Raw genomic sequence first — 24,027 nt, forward strand, 5'->3', positions numbered from 1 at the left:
TGATTGCTAGTTCCATTTCTTAGTACCTACACTATTTACCTTGCATAAGTTAACCTATGATCTGGTTTGTTCATCTGTAAAATACTGACAATGGTAGAGTCTTCTTCATGGGCTTCTTGGGAGGATTAAGTAATATCCATATAGCAATCACTCAAAAAACATTCATTTCACTTACACAGTAAGTAGCTGTAAAATGTTAAATAAGTAGTCATAAAATTACGTTTAAATGATATATGTTAGTTTTTTAATGTAGTAACAGTATGTGGATTATGTTTTTACTTTGTCTTTTGTATTTTTAAACCTTTTTTTGTCTTGTCTTTTAGAGATCTATTAAAGTATATATAAGTGATAAATGATATGACTGATACCTAGTATTTGTTTTTAAAATATCCTGGATATTATACTTGAATTAAATGTTTATTTTAAAAACTACTTCAGAGACAGATGAAACAAGGAAGAATAGTGACCACTGTTGAAGGTAATTGATGGATATGTGGGGTCTTTCATAATGCTGTTTTACTTATAAAACTTTTTCCAAACTAAAAGCTAACAAAAATAAAAAAGAAATTACACACACACACACAAATAATTATACATGGCCAAGTAACAGTGATTTACCTCAAAACAGTGGGTTGATGCATGAGGAAAAAACACACAATAAGGTAAATATAGTCTATTCAATAAGTAGTGTGGGGAAAATTGGACAGATACCTAGAAAAAAAACTAGACCACTTTTCACATCATATATAAGAATAAACTCAAAATGGATTAGAGACTTAAATGTTGGACTCAAAACTATAAAAATCCTAGAAAAAAACATAGGCACGGAAATCTCAGACACTTTTCATAGTAATGTTTTTTTCTGATATATCACCTCAGGCAAGGGAAACAAGAAAAAAAAACAAATGAGACCACATCAAACTAGAAAGTTTTTGCACAGCAAAGGAAACCATCAACAAAATGAAAAGACAACTCACTGAATGGGAGAACATATTCACCAATGATACATCTGATAAGGGGTTAATATCCAAAACTTACAAAACTCAACACCAAAGACCCCCAAATAATCCAATTAAGAAATAGGCAAAGGACCTGAATAGACACTTCTCCAAAGACAACATACACATGGCCCATAGACATATGAAGGGATGTTCATTATTAATCACTAGAGAAATACAAATTAAAATCACAATGAGATACCACCTCACACATGTCAGAATGACTATTATCAATAAATCAACAAACAGCAAGTGCTGGCTAGGATGTGGAAAAAAGGGAATCCTTGTGCTCTGCTGGTGGGAATGCAGACTGGTGCAGCTACTGTGGAAAACAGTATAGAGATACCTCAAAAAATTGAAAATGGATCTGCCTTTTGACCCAGTGATCCCATTTCTGGGAATATATCCGAAGGAACCCAAAACACTAAATCAAAAGAACATAAGCACCGCTATGTTCATTGCAGTGTTATTTACAACTGTCAAGATAGGGAAGCAGCCCAAGTGTCCATCAGTAGATGAGTGGATAAAAGTATGGGACATTTATACAATGAAATACTACTCGACTATAAAAAAGAAGGAAATCTTGTCTTTTGCAACAGCAGTGGATGGACCTGGTAAGTATTATGCTGAGTGAAATCAGCTAGTCAGAGAAAAACAAATATCTTATGATTTCACTTATATGTGGAATCCAATGCCCAAAATAACAAAGTGGAGACAGACTCATAGATACAGAGAGCAGACTGACAGGTGTCAGAGGGGTGGGGGTTGGGAGTTGGGTGAGAAGGGTGAAGGGATTAAGCAAAGAAGAAAAAGACCCATAGACAGAGACAACAGTATGGTGATTGCCAGAGGGAAGGGGTTTGGGGGGAGGTAAAAGAAGGTAAAGGGGGTATAAATGGTGATGGAAGGAGACTTGACTTCTGGTGGTAAACACAATACAATATACAGATGTAGAATTGTATACCTGAAACCTATATAATTTTACTAATCAATGTCACCTCAATAAATTCAATTTAAAAAGAGAACAAGTTTCTAAAAACTACATTATTTTTATAAATACAGGGACAGTTATTTCTCTTTCTCTTTCAAGCCTCATGGACCAGACTGAGCTGCTTCAGCTTCAGCACTGGCCCCCCCACCCCCCACACTTACTGTACAGTCTTGAACTGACCACATCACCTTTCTGGGTCTCAATAATTCACCTGTGTAAAGAGCTGGGTGGGCTAGGTAATCCCTAAGGCCCTGTGTAGACCTACCATGGTTGCCTGGATGATACTGATAAAAACAGGAGTTGATAAAAGGGAGAATTCAGCTTGCTCTGGAATGAACAGCTAGAGGACATCACAGGATGAATCACAGAAGAGCGGGCCTTGAACAGGTGGAATGTGGTTGGACTCGGGGGAGTGCATTCCAGGTGGGGTAAACAGCATGAGTGAAGCCAGTGTAGAAGAAAGTTACAGAGCTAGATAGCAGTTGGTGTGTAGAGAGGTAGGCACAGCTGGAGCCAGCAAGCTGGACTAGTCTTGAGAGAAACAATGAAGTCTGATAAGTAAGTTGAGGTCAGATGGTAGGAGAAGAGCAGTTGTTACCAAGAGAGTAACTGATGGCTTTGTTTTAGGAAAAGTTCAGGAAGAAATACTGGATCAGGGAGACTACTTAGAAGAACTCAAGTGTACAGGATGTTAGCATTGAAAAGACACATTTGAAAACTACTTAGGAGAAAAAATAGCAGTTATTGGGGAAGGCACTCATTAACATAATGACTAAAATAGAGACCACAGTCAAAGACAAGGCTAAGAGACAAGTCTCAGCCTTTTTTAGGAACTACTCTCAGCCTTTCTTGAGAGAAAGAGAGAGAGAGAGAGCACGCGAGCGCACGCCGAAGAATAAGAGGAAAGGGAGAGACGAGAGCATACACCTTCACACTGCAGGACAGACTTGTGAACCTACAGTAAAATCCTAAGAAAAGGGCAAAGACTCTGTTGCCTTGAATCCCCTTTCTCTGGGAGAATCTCAGAAACTTTGGCCCAAATGGAAGGGATGTAAATATGGAGGATTGCAAATAAGCATATCAAGATTTACTAACAGATTAATGATTTCTCCCTATATAACCCATCCCCTGGCAGCCATCTAGAGCCAAGTCTTTCAGCAGTAGTTTACCTGTGACTCCAGACTGGCCACCATTTCCTCAATTAATAAACACTTACTTTCTTGGTACAAAAAAAAATTTACTAGTAGATCCCCAGCGATAGGTAGGAACCTCTTGTGCTAACATTTCCAGCCAAAAATACCAGAAAAACAGTGGGACTGTCAAAACAGTAGCTGAATGAAGCTATTAGGCAAGGAGGAATAAAGAAGAGGTGAAAGAGATACATGCACTAGCCTGAAGCTTCCTCAGAGTCACTGGAAGTTGACAGCTCCAGTATGTTCGGCCACATGCTTGTGCCTCCGTTAGCTTTACAAGGCTCTCTGCTGAATAAAAGCTTCTGTAAACCACATGAAGTTGCTTTCAATTTACACTCCATGTTTACTCGTTGGCTGGGGAGATTTTGTCACTGTTAATCATTTATTTTTGTACAAAGAAACCTTTATTTCTGCCACATGATTAATAATTCTTCTAAAATGAAATGTCATAACCAGCCAAATAAGTCAAAACCACAAGGGCACACACATCACATGGTTTATAGGAAATCTCCTCCATGTGGTTACTGGGAGGTAGAGGACCTGCAGCCCAGAGACTGCTGAGAGATGACAAATCTCACCATGAAGCATCTGAAACCCAGCTCTCCAGCCACTCACAATTTTCCAGATGGATGACACACAGCACCACCCTGTGCATGCCTACCATATGCCAGGCATTTAACAAACATTTTTTTTCTTGTCTGTGGTACCACCCATGAGACAGAAGTAATTATTGTTCCAGGTGCATAGAAGGTGAAGAATCTGGTGACACAGCAGTGCAACACCTGGTTATATTCTGGTTTCCTAACCAAGATCTATCTTCCCTTTATTCCTTACTAGCAGAGCTCTGTTTCGTTAGGGCAGCCATATGCCCAACTACACATTTCCAAAGCTACTTTAACCTCTGTGACCCAGTGACTACCATGTGGTCAGTGAGGTGTAGGGAAAGTTTCTTAAGGAAGAGCCAAAGCTAGGGCATAGGGAAGCCTGTTGTTGTTGCCCCCACCTGCTTCTGACATGCAATGCTGACTATAGAGGTGACACTCGGTACACGTGAAGATGGTACCCTCTTTATTAGGATTGCAGAACAGAAAAAGAGGAGGAACCTAGGTCCTCAGTGACACCATAGAACCACCATGCTGGCCACACTGTGCCAGCTTTGAGCCTTCCTTTTCATTCCGCATATAGGTATGGGGACCTGTGACCAGCAGCTTAATTCAATTCCAAATCATGTTTAAAGGAAGCTCAGTCAGAATCTAATACAGAGTCTGTCTGATCTAAAACCTGAAAACATCTGATGAGCGCTCACTTTTATCCATGGCTATGCTAGAACTGGGAGTAACAGCGTGGGGATAGAAATGTGGTACAAAGGGAAGAGAAATTTCCTGTAGTTTCCTGTAACTACAGAAAAGATATCAAGAATATTTATAAAAATTCAAATTGTCACAGAGAAATAAGTATTACATAAAATAACAAATTGGAAAAATATAATTTTGAAAAACAACTCCCTTCCAAATAATATATTTCAAATTATAATAAAATAATATAAATATAAATCCAAGATGGGTAAAACCTAACATAAAAATTACATGGCAAATGCATTTTGCTTCAAACTTGAAAACTATGAATTTTTGGTAATTAAATTTTAATAACAAAATAAAGAAGCTGGGTAGTGACTATAGCAATGGATGTGGCTTTTTGTTAAGTTTGAAATTCATAATTACCCTATTAAAAATAGTTCTAAAAGACATTATTGTTAAACAAAATTTAAATTGAATTTCCTTATTTGGTTTTCACTTCTTGTGACATCCAAATGGAATGGCAATGACAGAACCAGTGTATATAAGAAGTCCCACACAGCATGTATGCAAATAACACAACTTAGAGCCCTGCTCCCAGGACTCAATCTACCCAACACAGAGCGAGGTCTACCCTGGCTACACATAGTCACCACTCTGGACCATTAAGAAGGGCTCATACCTGGGACCCATTCCTCACCAAATGAATTCAATCTCTGGGGTGAGAGCTTGGTCAACAGTGTTTTTTCAACACTCCCCAGGTCCTTCTACAGTGCCATTAAAACATCTGCCGGTGCAGCACCAGGTAGGGAGTAAAGCGCAATGCTACAGAAAAGCCCTGGCCTGTGTGGCCCAGGTAGTTGGAGCATCATCCCATAACCAAAAGGTTGCGGGTTCCACTACCAGGTGGGGCACATGCCTAGCTTGTGGGTTTGATCCCTGGTTGATCCCCAGTCTGGCACAGAGGGCAACCAATCGATGCTTCTCTGTCACATCAATGTTTCTCTCTCTCTCTTCCTCTCTCAAAGCAATTTTTAAAAATGTCCTCAGGGAGTGGTTCAGATGGGGAACAGTGGTGGTGGGAAAACGAGACAACTGTATGCAAACATTAATTTTCTAAAAAATCACTTTAAATTAAAAAAAAATGTCCTCAGGTGAGGATTTAAAAAATAACAAAACATTGCTATAGAATAGATGATAATGACCATTCCTCACCTCTGAGGATGGCAAAACCCACCATATGGGTCTTGCAGTATCCAGGTAGGATACTGCTCAGTATTACATAACAGGTGGCAAGTAAACAACATTTGTGATCGCCCAACAATTTACACATATGACACAGAGAAAACACTGATATTTGTACTACATGCTAGGATAAAGGGAGAAAGGTTGCCTGAAATGGAGGCCAGAACCCAGGTTTCTAGGACATCAGGAACCAACTCTTCCACAAACCTGTTGCTTGTTATTCCTAAACACCTTCCAGGAAGCTCTGCTCTGCACACAAAACACTTTCCTACAGGAAACCAAGCTGGATGTCCAGCAGGTGCTTCTCCTGGGATTCTCATGGCATGTCCTCCTCCATGGACAGGCCTTGCTATTGGTTTGCCAACTCCCTGCTCCTACCTGCAGTTCCACCAGGACGGCAGATTCCTGGGTCAGTCTAGAACTTGTACCAAGGAAAAGAGAAAAGATGTGTTCCTCTAAAGATGTATTTTGGTCTTAATGTTCTAGACTTTGCATCTCATTTTAACAGGAAAACAGCCAATCTCAGACACTTAGTAAGAGGCCCCCTCGCAGTATGACATTTTTCTGCTACTTAAAACTAAAGAACTGTTATCGCTTTCTTTATTATCACATAGCTATTGCCACAATTAAGAATACAGAACAGCCCTGGCTGGGTAGTTCAGCTGGTTGGAGAAGTCATCCTGATACACCAAGGTTTCAGATTCAATCCCTGGCCAAGGCACAAGGAGCAACCAATGAGTGCATGAATGGGTATAACAACAAATCAATGTTTTTTCCTCTCTTTCTCTCTAAAAACAAAACAAAGCAAAGCAAAACAAAAAAAACCCAGAACCATCAACAAAATGATAAGACAACCTACTAAATAGAAGACGATATATGCAAATTGTGCATCTGATAAGGGGTTAATATCCCCAAAATATAAAGACCTTAACTCAATAACAACAACAACAACAACAACAAAACCCAATTTAAATAATAGGCAGAGGATCTGAATAGACATTTTTCCGAAGAAGACATACAGATGGCCAATAAGATACCACCTCATACCTGTTAGAATAACCATTATCTAAAAGCCAGTAAACAAGTGCTGGCAAAGATGTAAAGAGAAGGGAACCCTCGTGCACCGTTGTTGGTGAGAATGTAAATTGCTGCAGCCACTATGATAAACAGTGTAAAGATTCCTCCAAATTTTTTTTTAATTAGCTTATGAACCAATCATTCTACTTCTGGGTATTTATCTGAAAAAAATGAACATACTAACTCAAAAAGATATCTGCACCCCCATGTTCACTATAGCATTATTTATAATAGCCAAGATATAGAATTAACCCAAGTCTTCCAAGATGAATGGATAAAGATATGATATACATAAACATACAGATATTGAATACATACACAGACACATACACAATGGAATACTGTTCAGCCATAAAAAAGAATGAAATCTTACCATTGTGACAACATGATGGATCTTGTGGACACTATGCTAAGTGAATTATAAGTCAGACAGAGAAAGATAAATATTATATGATCTTTTAAAAAAAAATCTTAACAACAGCCCTGGCTGGCGTAGCTCAGTGGATTGAGCACGGGCTGTGAACCAAAGCATCGCAGGTTCAATTCCCAGTCAGGGCACATGCCTGGGTTGCGGGCCACGTGAGAGGCAACCACACATTGATGTTTCTCTCTCTCTCTCTTTCTCCTTCCCTTCCCCTCTCTAGAAATGAATAAATAAAATCTTAAAAAATATTAATAATAAAATCTTAACAACAAAAACACCCTAAGTTCATAGATACAGAGAACAGGTTGTTGATTGCTTGAGGCAGGGTAAAGAGGGGTGGAAGAAATGAGTGAAGGAGGTCAAAAGATACAAACTTCTAGTTATAAAATGAGTAAGTCATGGGGATGTAATAAACAGCATAGTGACTATAGTTAATAATACTTATTGTATATGAAACTTGCTAAGTAAGATCTTAAAAGTTCTCATCACAAGCAAAAAAATGTGTAACTATGTGTGGCGATGGATGTCAACCAAACTTACTGTGGTGATTATTTCACAATATATACAAATATCAAATCATTATATTTTACAACTGACACTACTACAATGCTGTATGTTAATAATATCTTTAAGAAAAGAATACAGAACTATTAAATTGACAAAAATTTGGTTTTTGTTGTTTTTTAGTAGTAGTAATAGTAGTCATTATTGTCCAGGTTGTAAATATAAGTGCAAGTTAATAATCTTTAAAAGAAACTTGGAAATACAAGTAAAAACTACAAAAATACTCTAATCACTTGCCCTAGCAATTCCATGTCTAAAATTTATTCTAAGGAAGTCAGTGATACCCATAAACAGTTACACAGAAGGATGTTCATCACCAGTGTTAATTAAACAGTGAGGCCATGAGACGGAGGTGGTTCTGATGCCTCAGTAGCCCATGTAAGCAAACCCAAGCCTAAGCCTGTAAGTGCCCCAAGGTCACAACATAAAAACCTAAGGACAACCAATCACAAATAGCCAACTCACCTTTCCCCATTGAGGCAATCCCTAAACTACAGCCAATCAAATGGTTTCCTTGCTTTGCTTCTGCCTCTTCCCTATAAAAGTCTCTTCCAAAGGAACTCCCCATCTCACAGGAGAGTCCATAGGAGGGACCCATGGGGTCCTGGAATGTACACAAACCCACTACCCAGAAATCAGCACCAGAAGGACACAATGCACTTGTGGGTGGGGGGAAGTGACTGAAAATGGGTCGAGAGCCAAGCAAGCAGCATTGTTCCCTCTCAGACCCCTCCTCCACATACAGTGACACAACTAAGCGACAGGTCCTGGCAAATTCCTAAGGCTCTGCCCCCTACAACAGATGGGCCAAGACAAAGAAATATGGCCCAAATAAATGAACAGATTAAAACTCCAGAAAAAGAACTAAGTGATGAAGAGATAGCCAACCTATCAGATACACAGTTCAAAACACTGGGAATCAGGATGCTCGCAGAAATGATTGAGTATGGCCACAAAATAAAGGAAGAAGTGAAGGCTATACAAAGTGAAATAAAGAAAAATATACAGGGAGCCAACAGTAAAGAGAAGGGAACTGGAACTCAAATCAATGATTTGGAACATAAGGAAGAAAATGGGACAACTGTAATAGCATAATCAATAAAATATACTTAAAGTAAGTCTCTCCCCAGCTCCTGCGGGCAAAGTGTTCCTAATCATTTTCAGTTCAGTGCTTCCTTTTTCAAATCAATTTTTGCTCAAACTCAGTTTTCCTTTTAATACTAGCTATTTACAATAAATTATAGAACATCTATTTGAATGTGGAATACAATGCAGATGTTAAGAATGAAAGTATTTATTATAAAATGTTTATCCCTTCACTTATGCATCAGATATTTTTGAGAACTTGCACAGTTCTAGGTCCTAGAGAATGGTGACCAGAACAAAGTCACTGCCTCATGGGGCTTGAAATCTGTAAGGAGAGATGGACGTTACAGAAAACACACAACTACTTAGTAACAAATTCTGATGAATGCTATGAAGGGAAATTACAATGCAATGAGAGAGAACAAAACAGAGGGATCTGTTTGAGATTCAGGGATCAGAAAGTCTGAGTCCCTGACATAAAGACAACCTTCAAGGGAGACTGGGCATTACCCTCTCATGGGCCAGTGTAGGAAAGTCTGGGAAAAGGCAGTAAAGCTAGATGGGCCAGAGTACCAACTGCAGGAAAAGTAATGTAACCAGAGGCCATAGGGTGGACCCTGCCTGCCCCAGCAAAACTCCATGCCAAGTAGAGTGGGAAGGGTTTTCCAGGAGGGAATGACACATCTTTTCCATTCTAGGATGATCACTTGGAGGGCTCTGTGCAGCAAACAGTCAGAGAGAAGGGCAAGGGGAATAGTTAGGAGGCAATTGCACCTCAGTGAGCAAAGGTGGAGGCTTGGCAGTGGGACGGAGGGAGGGGTAGATGGGTGCCTGAACCAACTGGGCTTGGCAGTATCTTAGATAATTAAATATACACATGTACATTTTATAACAGAAGAATTGGGATCATCTGTATATATTGCTTTGTGATCAACTCTTTTCCACCTGTCACCATTGGCTCATCCCTCCTTACTTTTCTTAATTTTCTTTCATTAGAAAAAAAATGTGGCAATGTCCAGAGTGGTCATATCTGGGCTAACAAAATTATAGGCAATTTTTATTTTCTTTTTATGCTTTTCTATATTTTCCAAATTTATACAATAACACACATTACTTTAATAACCAGAGAGAGATGCCTGAGAGGTATATGACACAAAAGTATGATTTGTTTGTGTCTTCTCAAAGTATTTTTAAAATCCTACTTTAAAAAGGTAAACAGTTTATCTTTCGGCAGGGCCAAATTTAATTTGAAAGTTAAAAAAAAAAAAAAGAAGGGGGAAAAGGCAAGGAACTGCTACACCCAAATCTATTGTAATACAATTTCCTGTGACATTACTGACATTCCTAAACTTAAGTGTTTCTTTTTTCCTTCTCCTCTTATTAATATTTCAGGGTAGTACTCAGTGTTCAGTAACACTGAAAAGTCATTCCCATCCAAGAGAAACAACTTTAACTTTTCATTAGCAAAATGCCTATATTACAGTGAAGTAATCCTCAGGCAAGATCTTGTCTCTGAGATAAAGGAAGAGTGGTTTAGTGTTAGCCTTTCTCTCAGCATCTCTACAGGTTCCTGATGGTGCACATTGTTAGAGCTAAACAAAGTAAGTGATGCAAAGTCATACTTCTGTCCATGTCACATCTGGCAAGTGAGCTAGGGCTGCTGTGATTTTTCATTCCATGGGCTCATCTCTGCAGAGCCCTCTCTCTATTCACCTCCGACTGAGTACATCCCACAGACTCTTGGGCCCTGAAGTAGCTGCACACAGTAAAGGAGTGGGCTGGCACTGCAACCTGCCAACAGAGGCCCAACACACCAGGCCCCTAGGGTTAGAAATAAATCATTGCCTGGATAGGAGCAGCTCGTATGCAGCTGGAAGAATCAGGAAGACCCTGTGGTAAAAGGAATCTGAGTTGAATCATAACAGATGCCCATATCCAGACACAGGAAAGGGGAAAGCAGCATTAACAGCCAACAAAACAAGATGTCTAAAGTGCCCCACAAGAAGCCACTGGGAGAGTGCCTGAGAGCAGGCCAGACCATGGGGCACAGGAGAAAAGTGAGAGGGGTTCCTCAGGGAGGACCAGCTTAGTGGGCTGCATGGGTAAGAGCCAGACAGGAAGAAGTCCTAGAGAATAACCTCCACGGGATAGGACACACATCAGCAAACACAGCACTGACAATGGTTGCAGTAGTCCACAGTGAGGAGAAAAACAGTATGCAGGGGGCCACACTAAGAGAGCACTGCTGTCCCTCTCACATGTACATAACAAGCACATCTAACGGAACCCATTGGGAACACGGGTCAATAACAGCAGGGCAGGGCAAAGCTCCAGCCACCTGTGTGACCCCTGAAGCCATCATTTCCCCTGAAATTCTGGGGGAGCCACTGGAGTCCATGTCAAACCACTGCTGTATGGTTTCAGTTGAAGTTGTGTGTGGCCACTGCTGGGCCTGTGGGCTGCTCAAACACCAGGTGTATCCTGAGGGGGTGGCAGGGAGGAATCTGAGGACTCCAGCAGGCCCTCACCCCTTGGCAGGTCTCTCTCATTGGCAACAAAGGTCCTGGCTCGCAGGATTAACGTGTAGGATAGACTGAGAAGCTTGACTTGCTGCACTTTTTAGCTTGAGAATGCAAAGAATTCATCCTCTTTTCCTAGTAACAGATCACCCTGACTTACTCAGTGCTGTGACCATTGTTCTCAGGAAGCCTGCCTCTGAATGCACATCCTGACCACTGGCTTTTTCTTCTGAATTTGACATAATAAATCTATTTGTTTGCTTACATTTCTTTCTAACCTTACTCATTAAAGATTTAAATCACTTAAAACACTATAAATTAAATCAGAATTAGGAAAATTACACTAACAGAAATGCAAGACCAGAGAAATAGCATGCAGGTCATGGCCCTAAAGAGTCTGTAAAGCTGCCAGACTTGGCACCCGTAACACAGATCAGCGGACAGAGGCTCAGGGAGACTCAGGGAGACTCAGGGAGGTCGGCATGCAGGTTGTCCAAAGAGAAATAGGATATGGCAACTGCTCAAAGCATTTCCTAATACACACATCTGAAGGAAATCTCTCACCTGTCTTCCTCCAGGGGACCCACACACACAGCCAAGGGTCTGGAAGCCACTGAATCAGTGGCTGGGCTCCCCAAGTCCTACCTTCCCTGCATACCCTGTATTCTGAGTGCAGTGAGCACCCTCACACCTGTTAGCTCCCTGACATGCACTGAGAACACAAGTCATATGCTTCTGAGAAGCAGAACTGTGCGTATGTTAACATCACTGCAAAATCAAACAAGTGGTGTTTAAAACTTTATCAGAAAGAAAAGAGGGAAAACCTAGTAATTTGAGCACTTGAAACCATAAAGATGAACAGAAAAAGTGAACTAAATGTTATTTAGAAAAGCTAATTTAAACTTATTACTTTTTCAGAATAGAGTATCCAATGACACAAAATATGACACTCATCTGTCACTTCTTTATATTTAAATAACAGGCCTTCCTTAAGGAACATATATTCTATTGATGTCAGGTTTTTCCCATAGAAATGTTCATGTCCTTAGTATTTATGTGCAAAAGATTTATGACATCAAATGATACATCATTTGTATCATTTGACATTTCATTAAATCATTACACAGAAAATATTAAAGTCCTTTACTTTTCTAGAAATTTCTATTTTAAAATATTTTAATTAAAAATATACCTGTACCTGATAGTTACATGGTATAATTTGCTGGGTAAAAGTCACCAAGCTATATGTTTAGGAATAATGTACTTTTCTAACATAATTTTATTATAACAAAAAGTTTTTAAAAATACTCATCTAAAAACATTAAAATATTTTCACTAAGTCTTAGTCCAAATAAGTCCAAAATAAATGGAAAAAATGTGTTGTGTGTGGCACATGCAATGGACAGAACACTGCAATGAAGTGTGCATCACACTAAGGCCACCTATAAACCTCAGGAAAACACAGAATTACTGCTATTCTGATGAATACAGGGTTTAAAACAATACTTAGACCCAAGCTACAAGAGAACAAAACTGAACCTCAATTAAAAAGCATTACAATGGGAGACAAAGCGGAAAAGCTCCAATAACAGGAATTCTCTGTATGTTATAATGGAATCTGAACAATTTGCTTTATTCAAGACACATACAGCTCTCAAGGTGCTGTTGGTATTTTTCTCTCACATTATCTGGGTTCACACAGTGAGTGACCTTCCAACTAAATTCTCTGAAAGCAAAAGCACTCTATCAGACCAAAAAGTCTGAGTCGGAGAGTAACCATAAAGGCAGAGCTGTTTAAGTTATAAAGTAACACTATACACCAAGCTGATTGGGAACTTTATTGGTGTTGTGATCCTCGATTTAAACTGTATTTGTATTTTACTGTATTGGAAACGGAACCAGCTTCATTATATTTTGGACTATAATTATCACCATGGATTTACCATAATAAGATCCCACCTGTATTTTGGATCATTTGCTCGAGCTGTTTCTTTTTGTCAGAGCTGAAACACAGCTGCAAAAACAACAGCTCTGATCACTTCTTTTGTTGGCAAGTAATTTTTAGAAGTTTGAGCTTTGCCATTAGGCTACAGGTCTCAGGTCAGCATTTCCCCAGGACCACTCCCTACTTTCAAACCACCCAGCTGTGCTTATTAGGGCCAGTATTTGGCACCATGTCTAACTTCATACATTCACAGTGAGAAAGGTCACACCTTTACTGTCAGTTTCTACTGCTGGAACATTCCATAGCACATCATTTATGATCCTGAGCTTCATAAAAACAACTCTCAACATGACAATGCTCACAAACACAAGTTAGTCCCAGCATATTTCCAAAGTGTCAAGAAAGCCTCCACAAGATATTGGTTAGTTCTATAAACATATCATTCAGGAAACGATAATTGTCCAGGTTAAGTTCTATGGTAATGAACTACAACAGTAGGGCTGAGATGACTTTGGGACATAAAACAGGGCACTTTTAGCCTTCTCCTGTGACTCTGATGCCAGGAGTGCAGAATTAGGTTATTTCTAGGAAACTAAGTGCTGAAGCCATCTGATGTGCTTTGACCATGAAATCATAATAATTTTCCAAAGCAGCAAAAAACACCTATTTCCATTTTCGTACAACTATGACTTTTAAGATGACAGATGTATAAAAAAAGGACTGGCTTTCAGAAGTCATTTTATAAAGCAACTACATTTTACCAATTATATTTTACTATTACATTTTTACCTTGACTTGACACTGGCTCCATTTATTTATTTTTATTTTTTGCATTTTCTTTTTTTAAGATTTTATTTATTTATTTTTTAGAGAGAGGGGAAGGGAGGGAGAAAGAGAGGAAGAAAAACATCAATGTGTGGTTGCCTCTCATGCAACCCCCACTGGGGACCTGGCCTGAAACCCAGGCATGTGCCCTGACTGGGAATAGAACCAGCAACCCTTTGGTTTGCAGGCCCATGCCCAAACCACTGAGCCATAACTAGCTAGGGCTGTTTTGTTTTTCAATTACAGTTTATTTTTGATATTATTTTATATTGGTTTTCGGTATACAGCATAGTGGTTAGACAATCATATACTTTACAAAGTGTCCCTCCCCTCAATATTTCCAGTGCTCACCTGGTACCATACATAGTTATTAAAAGTTACTGACTATATTCCTTATGCTTTACTTCCCATCCTTGTGACTATTTTGTAGTTACCAGTAAAAATATGGAATACTTCGCTAGTTTGTATGTCATCCTTGCGCAGGGGCCGTATTAATCTACTATGTTTCATTCAATTTTAGAATATGTACTGCCAAGGTGAGAACTGCTTCTATTTATATGGCTCTGACCCTCAACCTGGATTTTATTTGCTTTTATAACTGCTACAGCTCATAAAGGTACAGCTCTAAGTTGTATATTTATGCATAAGTACCACCTCTGTTAATGTGTCCTTATTCTTAAGCAAATGAGAATCAGCCTGTGTTGCCACCATTTCCAAGATTTTCTAGTCTTCTGTTCCTTACTATGCGAAGTTAGATGTAACATAGTTATAGTACATCTCCCATAACAGCAACATTGAATATTTTTAAATATGGAAAAAACAGTCAAGGAATTGCCAAATTTGTGTTAATCAACCTTCCCTGTAACTAAGTAAAAATGCACAAACCAAAAATAAGATAAGGGAAACCAGTCTCTTCCCCATAACATCTTAGAATAAGCCCAACTAAATCCCACAGAAGGGCTCTATGTGAGAGCCCTGCTCAAGAGGACAGACCAGGATATACACATTGCCCAATTCAGCAGCATTCAGAAACTTCTGGATCTTGCCTGAATAGGAAAAGTAGCTAAAAAGACCCTTTTAGAGAGAAAATGGAGGTTGATTTAATGATCCATCTAAAGGGCCCTGGGTTTCTAACCTAGAGACCCTTCTCTGAGTAGTAATCCCAATCAAGCACCTCCACAGGGACCCTTTCCTGTAATGGCCATGGGGGGCCCGGGAGCCCACCTGGTCACAGCCCGCGTTCACCAGCTCCTGCAGCATCTGTCGGTTCACTTCTGTAGCAGCTGGGGCCCTGATTCATTGGCAAAGGGCAACAGGAGTACCGGATCTCCCTCAATGCTTTTGGTAGGGGCCGAACTTTGGGGCAGCTCTTGACCTGCTGCTGCCGGGCAAACATCCTTGCCCCCCAGGACCTTGGTATCCAAGGAAGTGTCGTTTGGTCCCACAGGTGGCCCCTGAGTGGAAGACTTGGGGGCTGCTTCAGCCCTTCTCGAATCTCCTGCAGTCGCTGCCGGCTGTTTCCAGAGTAAGTCGTGGCAGGAAAAGTCTTTGGCCTCATTGTTAGTCCAGTTTCCTCTTACCATAAATACATCTTCTTAAAGAGTTTTATTTGTAAAAACTGTGAGCAGATATCAGTTAGTTGTAAACTAGTTTCAAAATAATTTCCTTTTAAACATTTTCTTTCCTTTAATTTTTGTAGTTTCTATAGAGAACCCAAAGTTTCCAGAGCCTTTCATTTTGATGAGAAACACCATCTGAAAAAGAAGATAGAAAGGCAATCAATGCTCATTTGTAGTTTTCACATAATGTTAATAATACTTATCAGAAATGGACATTGATCTTGAAAATATTCCATCTGGAAGGATTAAGAAAGAACACATCATCTCTCAGAAATGACAAAAAATGGTTTCGACTCCAGTTAGAGTACACGACATTCAGGGTTGTCCCAAAATGTTTTCTGGACTATGTAACCTGCAGTAAAGCCAACCTCCACAAGCTGATACTAACTAATAAATATTCAACTCAAGGCAAGAACAATAGTATTAACAATTGATGGCTCATTTAAGATACTTTATTATAATATAATTTCATTTGAAATCCACAGCTTGAGCATTGGGGTTTAACTTTCTTACACTGGGTCTGGATTTCTGGCTTGTTCCTAATAAGCCATCAACTCCTGGTCCATACTGTTGTCCTTTATTCTGGGGCTTCACCAACCTCTCAACTTGAAGCTGTGGTCCCTCCCTCTCTTTGGAAATTTTCCTCTCCCAAATTTCCTGAAAGGACACCACAAAACTTATCACACTGAAGGTGCCTTTATTACAATTCAAAGTAGTTCCAGCACAACATATCAGGAGACCTTTCAAGGTAAACTACTTCCTTGATTGTTTATAAATTTGTCAACTTCTATCAGCATTTTCATCTAAATACTAAAATAAAAATCTTTCATGTGGAAATTGATACCTACATGGAAGGGGACTGGTAAAGGCATGTAGGTGATTTCTTAAAGTGCTTTATGACCACACTAAGAACAAATAAGTGTAAGCACAGATCAGCAATGACTTCAGCATTTTCCAACAGCAACTATTACCTACTATAGGCCCAAGTCACTGAATACTACTGTTCTTGCAATTCAGAAAATAAAATCAGACCAACCCGCGACACTGCCCTTAGCAGCCAGAGCAAAGTATCTAGCTCAAGTCACTTATCTGGTGACCTAGGGCAGTCATTTACCTCCCACACCCTTCCTCTGGGAACAGATGGACAACACTGATAACAAGAGGTGGCGAGCACTGAAGTCTCAGCCAGTCCTTAGGATGCGTTATTCTCACTATGCAATAGTTGCCACAACCCAACACTGGGGCCCACAGGTGGGTGAAGGCAAAATCCTGCATGCCCTCCAGGCTCAAATGAACACTGACCCAGAAAAGAGCATTCTTTAAAAGGAAAGGGTGAAGGGGGCTGGACTTTGTCTCAGTAAGGAATGTTATAACTATGAAATAAAACTGCTTCACAGACTTTCTCATGTGGGGAAAAAAAATCAGGATAACTAGTATTTACCCTTATTTACTATGTGCCAGGCTTGTTCTAAGAGTTTTATGTGAATTCAATATATAGATCTATTTCATAATCATATACAACAGTAAACCCTGAGAGATGATGATGAAAACCACTATTCCTTTCTCAAAAGTGGGAGGATGGAGGGTCATAACCATCTCCTTTCTTAATGTAGCTAAGAGAAAACTGACTACATTTAGAAAAAAACCAGACTAAATAATTTTTTCAATATGAAGCCTATATTTAGTGCACAAAATCTACTACATTCAAGTCGCTGAAAGACTGTTTTAAGGTTCTGCAGATAATGCACCACAGATCTGTAGCTGAGTTCCCTGGGATCTATGTTGATCATGGACCAAGCCTAGAGCTCTGCTTAATTGGTGTAAAATGGGGCACATTGCAACCACACTCATATTCAGTGACTTTCTGGTCTAAGCATCTGCTGTGAAATATCTCACTTTCTGAAATCCAAGTTCACATTCCAACAAAGAGGCTCTGGGAGCTGCCAGCAGTATAGAGATTACTGAGTAATGGTATTTGAGTACTGAGGCTTCTCCTAGGGGAGTTCACATAAACCACTTGTATCCGATCTTGTTTTCTTCCCTTTCTTGAAAACTAAAACAGAGAAGAGATAAATAATACTATCTTCACAATAAAACAATCAATGCAAAGGAGGGGACTGATACTAAGCAAGTGTATTCATACCCCCCCCTTCACCACCATCCACTGACCTATCCCACCCACACCCTCTTTACACTTACCAAATGCTTAAATCTCTGGAGCTGCTGGGATAAATAAGAACAAATCCTGCCTTCAGCAAGTTTACAGTCAAGTAAGAGGTAAGGGTGTGGTGGGCAACAAAGAGCTTCAAAAAAAAAGAAATGTCCATAAGGAGAAAAAAATCATCTGACTGTTGGGAGAATAAAGGACAAAGTCAGAAAATGCTTTGAAGCAGAGGTAACCAAATCTGAGGGTACTTAAGAATGGATATTCAGCCATAAGGAACAGCACTGACAACTAAGCAAAGGAATGTAAAAGTTGCAGGCACCACCCACCCACCCACCACCCTTAGATCTAGGGGCTGGAGGCTCTTCCGGAAGAGCACAGGGCTCAGTGCAGAAGACCGGGAACCACTGTCTTGAGTTCAGCTCAAGACTGACATGGCCAGAAGTACCCTTTAGGCAGCCTAGTCTGGTAGCCAGCAGGAAGGTGGCTGGAAGGGAAAAACACAGCACTAAACGGGTAGATGATAAACCTGGGTGAATATCAGCAACCTCACAGAGCAAAAGGGGGTTGGATACAGGAGCTAGTTTAAACCATGGCCCACTGTCTGGGCTTAAAGACAGATGGGAGCCCACCAGCACATGGGACATTTACCCAGAGAGTGACGTGCCTACATAGCCATGAAATGGAGCTGTTAGGTGAGAGAGGGAGAGCAGCAGTCAGTGATCATCAAGTGATACCAGCAGATTAAAGAGAAGCTAAGAAAGGGCAAGAGCCACAAGAGATGGCCCAAGTCAAATAAAAAGAGCTATGAGGAAATCAGAGCCAGGACCTGGGACAACCCAGCTACTGGCCTCACCAGCAGACACAAGGGAGTCAGGGACAGCAAAGGAAGGAGGCCCCCAGCTGATTCTGAGGCTTAAACGTTCTCCCTGGAATTCACTCCAAAAAAGAGCTACTGAAACAGGGACAGCAGTGAGGCTTTTGGAGGAGATGAGAATAGTGTAGTAAGTGTACAAAACAAGATGGACAAGTGTTCACGAAGAGCACCCTATAACAAAGAGAGGGAAGCAAGGAGTCTATCAGTACAACCCTGAGGCCCCCACAGCCACAGACTAATGCCTCCAGGAACCACCTTCACACTTCTAACACCTAGGGTTAGTTTGCCAGTTTTTGAACTTTATATCCATGGACTTACATGTTCCGAACTCTGTGCCTGGCTGATTTTGTTCAATACTATGTTTGGTTATTTATACATGTGGTATGCAGCAATAGTTTGCCATTTTTCACTGCTGAGTAATATTCCATATCACAACTATACCATACTTAATCCATTCTGCCACAGAAGGACATTTGGGTTGTTCCTGGTCTGGGGCTACTGGAAACTGTGCTGCTGCCTTAAGGCTGATGCCCACGTGGCTCTAGCCCAGAGCTATGAGGAGTTGAGAAGTTAGTGGTCAGCTCCAAAATCATATCAAATACTTTCTGTGTAGCTATAGGCAGAGCCCCTAGTAGTTCATGTGATACCTTTGCAGGATTATAAAAAGGTACTCCTTCCTCAAGTAAACTGTCTTGCTACTATATTATATACTATGAGCAGCTCTTGCCCTGAGGAGCCTTCCAGAGCCCTGTGGGCAGCAGACTGGCCCACTCTGAGACATAGCCTGACACCACATATCATATCCCATCACACACACACACACACACACACACACCAGGTGAAGGAGAGTAGGAACTAGACCTCTGAGTCACAGGAGAAAAAAGTAATGGCCTTAGTACAGTCACACAGGAGGAATGTGATCACATGTGTTCTCTAAAACGTGTGTATGACACATGTGCCACTGACTCTACTGCTGTAGAGTCAGGTCTTTTGCAGTGGACCAGAGTCTCCAAATGGCTGACCATTGCCCTCAGATAAGTATCTGTGTGATATGAAGCATACCCTTTTACGTGCAAGGCCCTTGAGTAGTACACAATGTAAACACCCATACAAGGTGGCCCTGTTAACTAAGTCTTAGGTGATAAGAAAATAACGGACCAAGCCTCTGACTTTAAAGAGCTCACTGGTTCAAGATGGGAAAGATAGACACATAAATCAATATTTAAATATAGTATCATACAAATGACAATAAAATTGCCAAGAGTATTATGGGGTCTGCAGTGTAGTAGGAGGGGGAGGGGGAGAGAAGTAGGCAATTTCCAGTCATGCTTGAGGGGTTGAAACCCACAGAAGCTGGTGGTGTCACCTCATTAGAGACAGGCTTGAAGGATGAAAGTCCCAAGTTTCTGGTTTAGAAACCCAGAGCTTGAGGGTTGGGCCTTCTCTGAGCTAGATGACCAGGGACTTTCAGATAGCAACCAGACTGTGGATGAAGGAGGGCAGCTGTTGGGAGGTGAGGACAAGGCTGGGGGAGGGCCAATTCAGAAGATGGCCATTTCACTTTAAAAATAAAAAAGCAGCTGAGGGTTAGGAGCCTGGCTTCTGCCAGCTCTAGCATTGCACCTCTCTGAGCTTCAGTTTCTTACTCACTGACAAGCCTTTCTCTGTCTAGTTGACAGGGCTGCTCTGAGGATCACAGGCGACAATGCAACTGAGATCAAGCTCATCTGTAATGCATAATACACTGGCCAATGATTGGAATTCCTAGTAAGTTCAGGACTCAGAATCAGACAAAAAGGCTTTAATCAAGTCAGGAGATAAGACCAGGGCAAAATGCAAATAGGCTTAATGGAAAAGGTACCAAAGTGAATGTAGAAACAGAGGTATTTCACAGTCACTCCAAGTGACTCCTCTTTAAATAAGTAAATGATAACAATGCTTAAAAAGTTAAAGATTTGCCCTAGCGGGTGTGGCTCAGTTAGTTGGAGCATTGTCCTGTAAATGAAAGGCCATGGGTTTCAATTCCTGGTCAAGGCACTTGCCTGGGTTGGCAGGTTCGGTTCCTGCAGGGGTGCACGTGCAAGAGGCAAACTAATCAACATTTCTCTCACTTCCTTTCCATCCTTCCCCTCTAAGGGTGACCTCTAGTGAGGATTAAAAAAAAAAGTTAAAGTATCTTTTTACTTGAAAAAGAGAAAAGCAGAGAGGAAAAGATGAAGTCATTAAACTTACTATTTAAAAAGTACCTGCTACCAGGCCCAAGATGCTCTGTCCAAGCAAAATCTGAGCTTCAAGAAGCTGCTTGTCTCCCCAACAACCACAACCAGGTTCATGCTGGGTGATCCTGGGCAAGATAAGGCATCAAACTCTCCCTTACCTCTGGAACTTGGCAAGACTGTTTCTCTCAGCTCAAAACAATTCCCCTGCCTGCTGGACTCACTTATACCCCTGGAATTCTAAAATGCCTTCATCAAAATGGTCCTTCTGCCCCCCCATCTCAGTGGCACTGTTAGCTCATAGCCCTCCCAGCTATGAGCACAGTATGGGATGACTGGTGTGCCTGTATCCTCCTGAATCATTGGAACTGCAAGCTCTGTGAGGGCAGGAGCACCTACTCACTTCCTGTCACACAGGCCCTCAGGCCCAGGAAGCATCTGCTGAATGAATACATGAAGTCACTTACCCCTGAGGAGTCTGTTGCCTTCATCCTGAACTGGTGATAAACCCTGCCACCAAGGCAATCTAAGAAGGGATGCAGGAGAGCACCCAGCACCTGTTTGGGTACACTGAAGGCAGTCAGGAAGTAGCAATTCTCTCTCTGAAATTTCAGATGCAGTCCACAACAAAATGTTTGTAAGTGAAGCTTACATGTAACTAGTATAGTCTGATAACTATGATGTCACAACATGGGTGGACCTTGAGGTTCTTATGTTCAGTAAATAAGCCAAACATGAAGGACACATACTCTATGACTGCACTTACTTCAGGTACCCAGAGAAGTCAAACTCATAGAGACAAAGTGAAAAAGGAATCACCAGGGGCTGGGGTAACAGGGAATTACTGCTTAATGGGTAAAGGGCTTCTGTTTGGGATGAAAAAAAGTTTTGAGTATAGAGTGTGGGCAATGTTGCAAAAACAATGTGAATGTACTTCAAGCCAGTGAACAGCACCATTTATGAATGGTTAAAATATTATGAATATTTTACCTTGATTAAAAATGAAATGAAAAAGAAGTCCTGGCTGTTGTAGCTTAGTGGATTGAGCGCGGGCTGCGAACCAAAGCACCTCAGGTTCGATTCCCAGTCAGGGCACATGCCTGGGTTGCAGGCCACGGTCCCCAGCAACCGCACATTGGATGTTTCTCTCTCTCTCGTCTCCCGCTCCCTCTCCCTCCCTCCCTCGCTCTCTCTCTATCTCTCTCTCTCTCTCTTTCTCCCTCCCTTCCCTCTCTAAAAATAAATAATCAAATCTTTAAAAAAATGAAAAAAAATGCCCAACTATTCACACTTAGATAACCAGTGTTTGAGCAATGGTTTCCTCTAGAAAATTAGCTACCCAATGAAAAGAGTAGACCTTGGGACTGGGTACAGAGTCCCCTGGCAGAGTGAAGACTACCTGTGTAGCATCACACACACCTTCTCAAACACAGTGTCACCTTCACACCAGGACGCTGAGATATACAGTGGGGACAGACTTCCACAGGGCTCCACTCTTGCAGCCCACATGTCCCACAGGCATTCCAGTTAGAAAGCCAACTAGCACAGTCAACACATTTCTGTGCTGTTTTGTGTTATGCCTAAACTAAGAAATATCAAGTGCATGCTCCCCTAAACAGAATCAGATGTCCTGGTATCTTTGTTCTCCCTGCCCTAACACTTTATAATAAAAATTTTCAAACATACAGAAAAGTTGGAAGAATTACTCAGTGACACCCCTTTAAACCTACCACTGGGGAGCAGCTTGTGTGGAGGGAAGAAGAGGACACCATGCCCTCTTCTTATTTCTTTCCATCTCCCTCGAGTCTTATAGGAATTCCAAAGGTATTACCCCTGCCCTTTTAAGTGAATATGTGAAATAGCACATAGGTGCTATTTTACATATACTACTGTACTCTTGTACTGTACATATGTACTCCTGCCCCAATCATTTGGAAAGGATGAAACTTTCCTTGATCTCATAAAGAATGAGAGTATTTTCTCAGCTTGAGACCATGTTTTTAGGCTTTAGTTTTAAGACAGTGGTTTTCATGACCCAATTACAAATTTGTGAAAGATTTTTCATGAGAATACTCATCAGTCAAACTGAGACTGCAGCTGGAAATGAGCCACTCCGGCACACCCCTGTGTCAGTTTATAAGAAATAAAATGGATATTTTCTCTCATCACAAATTTTATAAATATGACCATAAGGCCTCATTGATGTGAAGTTTACAAAATGGGGGTATCAAGCAAAATAAATCTAACTTTGGACATTTCTTTGACATCACCAACTCATTTAAATACACTTTAAAAGAAATTACAAGTCACTGGAATTTTAAAACTGTAACACAACTCACAGAACAAAAATACCTCATTTTCAAATCTGGAGCTGAGACAAGTACTAAATCCTACTCTAAGTATTGGTGGCTCACGTAAAAAAAAAAATGTGAGAGCCATATGTTAAGCATCACTTAATTTGGCCCTACTCAACCCAACCCCAATCTCAATATCAAATGTTCAAGAATTTTTATTCTCATTTCCCCTAGTGCTTCACAAATCTACGCTGGCTGCCAACATACATCAAACACCAACCAAGGAACCAATCAAACCTCTGTCTAAGGACCTACACTAATGAATCCATTGGCATTTTTAAAAACAGAATGTCTTGGACTTAAAATTCCAGGTATTCTTTAAATCATGTCCTTACTATAATTACCTAGCAAAGATTAAACTAAATCAGGTAGAGAGGCCAGGACTCCAGCCTAATGCTGGAGTGTCAGAGTCATAAACCACCAGGCTAACATACCTCCAATGATTGTCCAGGCCCTGAAACCACACAAGGACTAACTCTCATAATGAGGATCTCTGAGGAAATCAGCCGACTACATTTCTCTAAGAATCCAGGAAAACTGCCCTGGCTGGCGTAGCTCAGTGGATTGAGTGCGGGCTGTGAACCACAGTGTGGCAGGTTCGATTCCCAGCCAGGGTACATGCCTGGGTTGCAGGC

At 40.8% G+C, this 24,027-nt stretch overlaps 1 protein-coding gene and 1 non-coding gene across 2 annotated transcripts in view; both read right to left on the reverse strand.

The window, feature by feature from the left end:
* LATS2 (large tumor suppressor kinase 2) overlaps positions 1-24,027 on the reverse strand; it is a 101,126-nt gene that overhangs the window by 66,394 nt on the left and 10,705 nt on the right. The window contains 5 exon segments of the mRNA XM_028531862.2: positions 15,387-15,451; positions 15,454-15,480; positions 15,483-15,553; positions 15,555-15,633; positions 15,636-15,916. Coding sequence (XP_028387663.1) covers positions 15,387-15,451; positions 15,454-15,480; positions 15,483-15,553; positions 15,555-15,633; positions 15,636-15,720 — 327 coding nt within the window. The 5' untranslated portion in view covers positions 15,721-15,916.
* LOC114514217 lies at positions 14,601-14,706 on the reverse strand. The gene has a single exon (XR_003685952.1). It is a non-coding gene; the product is annotated as a U6 spliceosomal RNA (small nuclear RNA).

Source organism: Phyllostomus discolor, chromosome 2 (genome assembly GCF_004126475.2).
Source record: "Phyllostomus discolor isolate MPI-MPIP mPhyDis1 chromosome 2, mPhyDis1.pri.v3, whole genome shotgun sequence".
NCBI classification, from domain to species: domain Eukaryota; kingdom Metazoa; phylum Chordata; class Mammalia; order Chiroptera; family Phyllostomidae; genus Phyllostomus; species Phyllostomus discolor.